This window comes from Aquila chrysaetos, chromosome 3, assembly GCF_900496995.4.
Source record: "Aquila chrysaetos chrysaetos chromosome 3, bAquChr1.4, whole genome shotgun sequence".
In the NCBI taxonomy this organism is placed as follows: domain Eukaryota; kingdom Metazoa; phylum Chordata; class Aves; order Accipitriformes; family Accipitridae; genus Aquila; species Aquila chrysaetos.
This window is the reverse complement of record NC_044006.1, coordinates 24,743,791-24,753,593: the sequence shown is the minus strand read 5'-3', so window position 1 is coordinate 24,753,593 and position 9,803 is coordinate 24,743,791. Positions and strand designations below refer to the sequence as shown.

The following is a 9,803-nucleotide window of genomic DNA, read 5'->3' as shown; positions in this document are numbered from 1 at the left end:
CTGCCGCTGCCCATACCCCCAAAGCGACACAATGGCGAGACTCCAGGAGCCGGGCACTTCGGACACTACCAATCTAGTCTGGACCAACCAGACTAAACTCCGTCAAAAGACAACAGAGAGCAAAAGACGAGCAGAGCCGCTCACGGCCCTGGGCGACCGCCTCGCCTCCACGCCTCGCCTCGCCTCGCCTCAGCCCCGCCTCGCCTCAGCCCCGCCGCGCTCGAGCCCGGCTCGCGCCCGCCCTCCCACGGCCTGAGCTGACGGGGAAGGGAGCGGGGGGGGGGGGCCGCGGGACCGGGACTTGGCACCCCCGCGCATGCGCGAGGAGCCACCCTACCCCCTACCCCCTACCCCCTACCCCCTACCCCCTACCCCCGTCCCCCGCCCCGCCCCGTCCCGTCCCGTCGGGTTCCCGGCAGGGGAGGGGAGGGGAGGGGAGGGGGTGAGGGGCGGGAAGGAAGAGGGCGGGGCGGCTCCGCGCGCCGGGCCCGCGCGGCCGCGGGAGGGGAGGGGAGGGGAGGGGTATATCAGCTGACCGCGTCCCGTGATTGCCCCAGGCTTGACGGCGGCTGCGTCGAGAGGGCGGTCTTGCTGCTGGAGCTAAGATGGCGGCCTCCAGCGCCAGACTCTGAGGGAGTTGGAGCGGTGTAGCGGCTGCCCCCTGGCCAGGTGGAGGGTGAGGGGCGAGGGCTCCGCTCAGCGGCCCTTCGCCCTTATCGCCGGCAGCGGGTGGAAGCGCAGTGCTGGTGGGGGCAGGTCCGGGCAGCGCAAGCTCCCCGGCCAGGTAAATCCCATCGGCGGGGGAAGGCGAGGCGGCGGCCACCGCCTCCTTCCACAGCCCCGGGCGGGGCCGCTGGGCACCGAGGTGCTGCCGCTGGCGGCCGTGCGGGTGGGGGGGCGAGCCCGGCCGGTGGGGCTGTGAGGAGCGGGGCAGGGCCGGAGGCAGCGGGCTCCGCCGCCCCGGGGCTAATGTCTCCGCCGGCGAAGTCGTCGTCGTCGTGTCCCTCCCTCCCCCCGCCTTGCCCCAGCCATGGAGGGGTGAGGGGCGGGCATCGGGGGGGCGCCCGGGACGGTGAGCGGCCGTCCCCCGCGGCCCTGATCCCCACGTGCGGTACCCGCGTTGTTACGAGCTCCTGTCGAGCCCCTCTCTTCCTCTGCCTCCCGGTTGAGGAGAGCTGGGCTTTGCTCTAGCCTCAGCCTGCCTGGTGCTGCGCTGAACGCGCTCTGCACCTGATGCAGCTTTTGTAGCCGCCGGGCAGAGCCTGTTCTCTTTCTTAGATGAGTACTAGTGTGTCCATTAAGAAAAGATACGTTATTTCTTTCCTCCTGGCCTCAGATCAAAATATAGCCATCGTGAGATCCTTTGGGAAACAATTTATGAAGAGTGGGAGAGATGAGGAGACTTGCTTTTGCAGAGATGAGATTTTATTTCTTTTTTGAGTGGTAATAGTATGCCTGAAGAGCATGAGCAGAACTAAATGTATCTTTCAGAAAATCTACCCTTAATGTGCTTATTTTCCCAAGAGTTTTTGAATTTCTCCCATGGATGCTTTTCACTTGCTTTTTGTTTTCTGAAAATCAAATCAGGTAGACATACTAAATGGTTTTCTGTCTGCAGTGAGCTGCCAACAGTCTGTGGGGTAGATTTTCCTCTCAGGTGGTGTGGAGCTTGCACCTTGATAGCTATGTCTCTACTGAGGGCCAAGCTCTGGGCTGTAAAAATACCTTAGTGTTTCAGTTTTGGGGTAGTGATGGTGTTTGTTTTCAGCTTAGTGCTCTTAAGCCGAGGGAATGTTTGAGCATGCTGCTTGGAGGGAAACACAGGCATATAAGTTTATTGGAGTCTTCCTATTAATGCACTTATTCTCTGTTCTGTGGCTGCTTTTGAAGTTAATGTAATCTGAAAAGTATTTTCCCTTTTGTGCTTTTTCACAAATAAGATCTATGGCAGTGAGTCTGAGAAGACGAAGTCGAGTAGATAGCTGCTTTGTTTCCTGTTACTTAACACTGATTAAATAATACTGTAAGAAAATATTCCTTGGTGAAGTTCTTTGAAGTTGAAGCCTTTTCTTGATAATTAGAAGATTGTTGACATAGGCTACTTGCATCTAGTGAGATACATAGAAAAGGAGGAAGGCTGTCAAAGGGACTGCTAGTGACTCAAGTTTCATCTTTGAATTGAGCTGGGAAGATGCAGTTCAAACAGTCTGCCATGGCTTAGTTCAAAATAACAGGACCAGTATTATAGTTGTAAAAATGATGCTTGGCTCTAGCCTGCTTCAGTTTATAGATATGCATCTTGGTCTAATTCCTGCCTGCTATAGGCAGACAGGTGCCAGAACACTTAACCAGAAATTACTGCTTCCTTTCTATTACTACTGACATTTTTTTTCCACTTGCAACAAATTTCTAAGTGTTTGGAGAATCGGAGCTGAGTATCTGTCCCTGTGTAGTATAGACTTTCCAGGAACTTTACCTTGTATTTTAGTCTTGCTGGAATAAATTTCTAAAGACTTATTTCATATGTATTGCTTGTTCCTCTGGGTGTCATGTGGTATTTTTCATAGTTTCCAAACATGTATTTGTCCTGAGGGACTGAATCACTGTGTATTTCCAGATTTTAAGTGGTTTGCTGGGGATTGGTTTTCTTAAGGGCCAGATCTGTGTTTCAGACTGAGCAGGTGACTTTTCTTTTAACTTGTTTGAAGCTCAGTAAGTGAAGCTTACTGACTTAATAAAATAATTCTTCAGCTGAAATTCAACTGTATCTTGAAGTGTTAACCTTCAACTGTTCAACATCTCAATTTGCTTCAAAAAAAAAAAAAATTATTCTTGTGCCAAAAACCACTTAACAATTATCCTACTTCACTAATAAAACTTAAAATAGACCAATATTCTGAAGAAATATGACAAGATGGCTAAACTATGACTGAAAGGAACACTTTTTTTTTTCCTTGCCCCCATTAGTGAGTAAATCCTTTTGTTCTGATACTCATCTGTCTAGCTGGTGAATCAGATTGGTTCATTGATACAGCATAATGCTAATGTAGATGGAAAAGAAAAAAAACAAGTGTGGAAGATTCTGGTTATCCTCAGCACTGGTCCTCGGTGAGGGAATGGGAGCGGTCAGCTAGAAGATGGATACTGATGTCGTCACCAGCATTTCTGGTAGTAGTAAAGTTGAAATTTGCAGTGTGTTTGCGTCCTGGACTATGGAAGGTGGCAATGCTGCTATCACTGAGGCAGGTTACGCTAATCCTCTTTTAAGGATCAGGTTGGTCTCACCTCTTTCTCCTCTTAGAAAAAGGGCAGCACAACAGATTAAGAAATCTCAGTTTCCACAGCTAATTAGGCTGTAGTACTTCAAGAGTGGAGTTCTGTTTAGGGAAGGCAAAAATATTTGGTGTTTGTTAAAAAGAATCTGTCTGAAGGCAAAAATGCCATGTACTGCACACAGCAGTGAAAAGGAGATGAAACCTAGACATATAAAACATTTCAATGCAGAAAAACTCATTTACTTAAATAATGCCTTTAGAGCTACAGGTGAGTAGATGACTGGAAATCACGCTCCAGACCTTTAAGCTAAAAGGTAGGTATGTAGCACCACAGATTAACAGAACCTTGGGTTTTTTTCAGTGCTTTGCTCTCACTTCTTTCTAGTTGGTCCCTGTTTTTATCCTCTTGGTATGTCTTATCTCTCTCAGGAAAGTCACACTTGAGCTTCATGTCCCTGCATAGTATAGACTTTCCAGGAACTTTGTCTTGTATTTTAGCCTTGCTGGAATAAATTTTTAAAAAGAAATCTCTGTTTATCAGCATTTCTATTCTTCTCCCCCCCCAAGAAATCTCAGTTTCTTATCAGTATTCCTCTTCTTCCTCCCCCCAATGGAATAGAATAATAATCCTGTGTGGGGCTTGAAGTACTACCTTAGCATAGGTTAAACTTTCACTTAAGAAAGATATGGAAGCTTTGTAATAGAGGAATAATATTATCAGGAAAAAAGTCAATCTGAATTCTGTGCTAAACTTTGAACCCATGTCCAAACTTCTGACTTTAAACTGAGGAGTGCTTATGTATAATTACAGCTGTGTGTATTGCTTTGATGCCTGCAAGGTCACAGCTTTGTTTCTAACTCTATCAGTGTTAGTTTGAGACTGACTTGTCTCTGTTTCCTGAAATAGATTCTGTTTTCCCAGATGGTAACTTTGTCTGAAGAATGTGAAATCCTGGAAATGTGGAAAGTGTATGCAAGTTGAACACAGCTTGCGTAATACACCTATTCACTTAGTTTAAACTCTGAGGCAGAGGGATTCCTGGCAGCAGTTTAGGCCCTTTAATTTTAGGGGTTGCTATTTCTGGTACATGCAGCACACAAAAATGTGGCTTCAACTCTTTCCCCCAAAAGTTGCTTCACTGCTATTTACAGTACTACAAGAACCACGTAGGGAAGTATTGCTGAACTTGTGTCTTGTGAAAAAGCTAATTAAAGTATTTGGGTATTGGGGGAGTGCTTTAGTTAGGTTCCCAAAAGAAGTTGCAAGTCATAGACAATGTTTTGCCTGCAGGAACCTCAGATTATTTGACTATACTTTGTATTCAGCATGTTCTCTCTCTCAACCAGATGAAACATGTTTGTAAACTGCTACTTTCAAACTACATGTTGCCTGTGCTCCAGTGGAAATAGAACAACTGAACTAGGTGTTTCTCTAGTATTAAACCTTTGAGAGCTGTGAGTATGGGATATCCAATGGCTGTGCTGCAAAATGTTCAAAATAACCTTTGAAGATGTGATTTTCTATTATCTGGTACTCCATCAAAATTGGGGCCTTATTGTCCTGGATGCTTTTGAGTGAAATAATTTAACTCAATTTTTGTGTCAAGTCAGTCGACTTCTTAAGGTCTCTTGAATACAGGGGTAAAGGTGGCAAGAATGTTCTCTTATTTTGGGAAATTAATATGGTATGACTAAGCAGGCTGCTATAGCTTACACTGGCAATATGGCTAAACTTGATTAATAGTATAACCATTGACTTTGCAGAGCACATCAGGTTTTATTATCTGGGGTACTAAAATTACAATATATCACTCTGTAGATAGTGTAGTAAAGAGTGATGCCACACTGGTTCTGCCAGAATGAGTGAAGGAGGATAACTTCTTGGTTTCTTCTGAATTGTCTTTGGCATGAACTATTTTTTTCATCTTGCTGTTACTGTGGAACCAAAGACAACTGAAAAATGATTGCTGGACTTCAGCATAACAGCTCAGAACACTAGGCTATTGTTAGCCTTGTTCTCTGTTAAACTGCTGGAAAATGTGTACAAGAATTAATTGTTACTAGATTTTGGCATATATTGCCTCTGTGCTAGTCTTCTCAGTGGGAGACGTAGTTACAATCACTGTCCAGAAGCACAGTGAGTAAAGCATCAAAGCTTAATGATTTTAATAGTTTTAATCTAAACAAAAAAGCAGTCTAGTGAATTTGTTGCTTCCATTGCATGTACAATACTTCATGTATCAGTATCCTGAATCTAGTTAGATGCTGGTGTTAAAATTAATGGAAGGTGCTGGTAGTTCATAAATGAGTGTTTCTCAGTTCAGTATTAAGGCTAGATGTTTGCAAGGGTGAGAACATTTTGCTTTAAATACTCTAGAGCAGGTGGTGTTCAGGTCTGGGAGACTTAATAGAGCTGGTCAGAGAACTCTGGTATTGGCAAAACTGGAATTACAGATAAATAGATCTTATAATCCCATACTTAGTGGAGCTAGTCTTGCTGTAAGCCTTTTATTTTATTTTTACTTATACATTAGTCAATGTCAAGAAAACAGCTTAAAAAGGGAGGTATGAAGATTGAGTATTTGGCAGTTTGTTCTGAAAGATAACTTTAAAACACAAAATTATCACCTCTAAAGTGTGCTACTATACAGTAAGATCTGTGCAGTTTGGACAGAGTGCACTGTGGTGATGCTTATCCGTGGCAATAATAATAATACAACATAGTTTTTAAAACAGGCAAAATGGAGAACTTGAGTAATAATGCTGTTGAATATCTTACCCCTCATTAAACTTTGTTTCCAAAAACTGGATTTAGAGAATTTAACTTGCCACACGTCAATGAGGTATTAACTCTGAAAATTTGCCTCAAAGATTGAGTCAGTGAAATATGTAAATACTGCTTTTCTCTTTTTCCAGAGGCAGTACCACAAGTTCTCTTTTGTAGGTAGTGATGATTGTGCTAGTTTTTTCACCTGAGGGAAGGAATTCTCAAGTTCGTTTCAGTCAGGCTATCCATTCTTGATGTTCATGACTACATAGCTGCTACAGTCTTTGCTCTGAAAGAAAATAGCCTGAAGTTGTAGAGGGTAGAAATTAGCAATGAGCTAATGTTACAGGTCATCCATCTCAAAATGAGAAATCTTCCTTTGCCAAATCAAGTAGAGCTAGCTGAATGCCAAAAGATAACTGGGGTTGTAGTCTGACTTTTAGTGGGGTACTGACTGGGGTTGGATTACTTTAGTGTTGCTTCAGGCAAGCTATGAATATGAATTCTTGCTGACTAGCTCCTTAAGTGTGTGATGTTTGGGGGATGCCACCATGTTAATGATGTGAACCTGAGAGTAGTCCCAGTCTGTAATCAAGAGCAAGGAAGCCTGTTTTAACACATTTGAAAATAAAACTAATGCTATAGCAGTAAACTGAGTGTCAACTTCATTCTTGCAACTTAATCAGGATACGTCCACTTAAGTGCCTTGTATATGTAGTAACAGAAAAGTGAAGTAAAAGGGAAGTTGGTTTTCCAAGTACTCCACATGCATCTGTTTCAATCGTGGAAGATAGTGTTTAGTGTTAAGAAGCATTCCTTAGAACTTAGCAGCTCCTAAAGCAATGATCTGGTCAAGCAGTTGTGGGCAAGTTTCACTAAATTCCTGCACATGTTTAGGGAATAGGTATTAATGTGTGAAATAAGCATGTTAGGATGTTAGTGGTGGGATGGCTTAAGCTTTTACAGCATAGAAAGTGTACTTAGTCAGCTATTTAATCACAATGCTTGGCTAATAAGTAAGTTTCTCAACTTCAAATTCTGTTTCAGACTGGGAAGTAAGCTGTTCTATCTCTCCAGATATCTCCTAGCTGTTTCTTTAAAAATTCCAATAGGAATCTGGCTTAGCTGGAGTTACATATGCAGGGTACTCAAATCACTTTGATATTACACAATTTTCAGGAGTTAAGTGTTCTGGAGATGACATAAAATACGCTTGAATGTGAATGTGCAGAGATGCAGCAAAAGTAGTGTGATTGCAGTAATATGGCAAATAATGGGGCATAAATTATTGTAACTGTGTACTGTTAAAGAGTAACTAGTGTAACAAAATCAGTGAGGAAACTAATAATTCATGTTCAACTCCATGTGCAACTTAGTCCATGGATTGTTTGATAAACATAAGTATTCCTCATATTTTTTTATGTGGAATTGACAAAGCACTGACTTGAGTGTTTAAAAACAAAGTCTTTTTGTCTTGAAGTGTATTGATGATTAGTGAACTTTAGTTTTAAATGAAAATCATGAGTACTAACAGGATGTCTCTTTTGTTTTCAGGTCTTGGCACAGAATGAATATAATTAGAGAAAACAGAGATCTTGCTTGTTTCTACACAACAAAACATTCATGGAGGGGAAAGTAAGTAGTTTAAGTTTGATTTTTTTTTAAAGTTTTGTGTGACATTTCTCCTCTCCATTATTGGATTTAACTGCATAGTTCCTGTACTGATGGATGAAAATTGAACTAAAGGTTCCTCCTGCTCAGTCTCTGAACTGAACGTATTTTCACTGGAATTAATTTGGATTTTAAACATTGTGTTTTAGCCTTCCTCTGCACATGTTCCCACACTTCAGTGTAGCTCTGAAATGGACCACCTGACTTACTCAGCTTCTGAGTCTCCTGAACTTACTGTATAAAGCACTAATTTTAAAGTGGAAATGCTTCTTGGAACAGATTCTTGGAGGAGTAGTGTCTTATGTACTTTAATAGATGAGGGTCACTAGTCCACACACATACTTAACATGTTGTGTAATAGATTATCTGTTAAACTACTAACTGAGATTATTTCTAAGACTTAGATATAAGACTTCTGTTACTAGAAATAAACTTCATCCCTCATGGGGGTCTTGGATCTAAAAATTAATTTTCAGTGATGCTTCTGTCTGCAAAAGCTAGGGAACTTCAAACACAATATAACAGATAAGTTATGATAATTTAATGGATAGTTTTATTGGAAATCAGCTGTTATGCATACTCTTTAAAGCTTCATAGGACCTTCTTTGGTATCCTTACCCATCGTTCCTTTCCATGTGCATAGTAGTGTTGTGCAACTGGGATTTTTCCTTGCTACCTAAACATCAACAGAACAAAGAGGGTATGTTGTCTGTACCTCAGGAGCATGAGTACTGCTTTATTCTAATGATTATACTAAGAGGTGATGTCTGAATCTGGTGTTTGACCAGTAAGTTGAAACTAGCTTTTTTTTGGCTGTCTGCTGATGGATACTTAATGAATTCTGCCTATCAAAGATTGGGAATGCTGGGAAGGAAAGGAGGATGGGATTGCAAGGAGTGGCAGCAACAGATCTTTCCCAATTGTGCTTTGAAGAACCATGAGATTGCTTCAGTGTCTAATCAAAGGGCTCCCTGCCTTTTTGTCAGCAAATTTAAAGTCCTGGGTAGTTCAGAGTCCAGACTAGGCTGAGCAGCTGTCTGAGGGTAAAATCTTTCCTCTAACCAAGACAGATTCTTGATTGACTTGAAATAAATGGTTTAATATTTAGTTCTACCTCATTAGAATTTTATCCAATACTTGTGTAAACTGAGTCTTACCTGAGTTAAGATCCATGCATTTGGATTTGTGTGGGCGTGGGTGAATAAACTGTTTTCTTTAGTAATAATAAGATACTATGTTGGGGTAGAACATTAGAGCAGTTTGTCCCTCTTCATCTTTCTGTTCCCCAACAGAAAATAGCTGGTGTCTTCCTCTGAAGTTCCTGTGGCATATGTGCAAATTTAGTGTGCATGTGATCTGAGCCACTTGGTGAAAATTAAATACATAGAACTTGAATTGTTTCTCTTGCCCAATGCCTTTCATTAAAGAGCCTGTCCTGCCTGATGCAGTCTGTTGAAGTTAGAGTAGTATTATCTCAAACTTTGACAGTAGCATTCTGATAAACTATGAAGTCTTCTAGAACTTCAAACTAAGTCTAAAACAGAGGCTTAGTTTAATATCTCAATCACACTTTACTTTTCACATAGTGAAGGGGAAAGTGAGTAGTTGGCCTCTTGTTGTGTTGCAGCAGAAGCTTATATGGGTTTTAGTAAGCTTATATTTGAATACTTAAGTCCACTCAGTTCATGGTTACACATTCTCAATGTAATCTATGGATAACATTTAGAAAAAAATCCCAGAAACAGTAACTTAATGTCTAGTGCTAAATGAGCCTGAATCACTTTGACTCTTCATATGATTTGTCACTTTGCTGAATATGGGCTGTGTGCATGGCAGTTAAAGTATTTTTCTAGTAGTACAGATGATGATGCTCCAGTATCTATCAGTAGTTCCGTAAAATTCATGAACACTTGAGTGTGGTGGTATAGAATTTTTCTACCAGGTTCATCCTGATTAAAAAAAAAAATTATAACTTCTGACTTCTACAGTGCTTCAAAGAAACTAGTGAGTAGGCAATAGCCTTTTAACTGGGAAGAGGACACTTGGTTCAAATTCTTCTCAAAACAGCCTGGCATTAGACTGTACTGCAG

General features: G+C 41.9%; 1 protein-coding gene across 3 annotated transcripts in view; it reads left to right on the top strand.

Annotated features, from left to right (window-relative positions):
* The first annotated feature begins 542 nt into the window (after positions 1 to 542).
* DNAJC13 (DnaJ heat shock protein family (Hsp40) member C13) overlaps positions 543 to 9,803 on the top strand; it is a 57,298-nt gene continuing 48,037 nt past the window's right edge. For 2 of the 3 annotated variants that reach the window (XM_030009675.2, XM_030009672.2), the window contains exons 1-2: positions 544 to 784; positions 7,597 to 7,677. In XM_030009675.2, coding sequence (XP_029865535.1) covers positions 7,610 to 7,677 — 68 coding nt within the window. In that variant the 5' untranslated portion in view covers positions 544 to 784; positions 7,597 to 7,609. Of the gene's footprint in view, positions 785 to 7,596; positions 7,678 to 9,803 lie in introns of all 3 variants that reach the window. The other variant, XR_003922756.2, reaches the window with a different exon arrangement.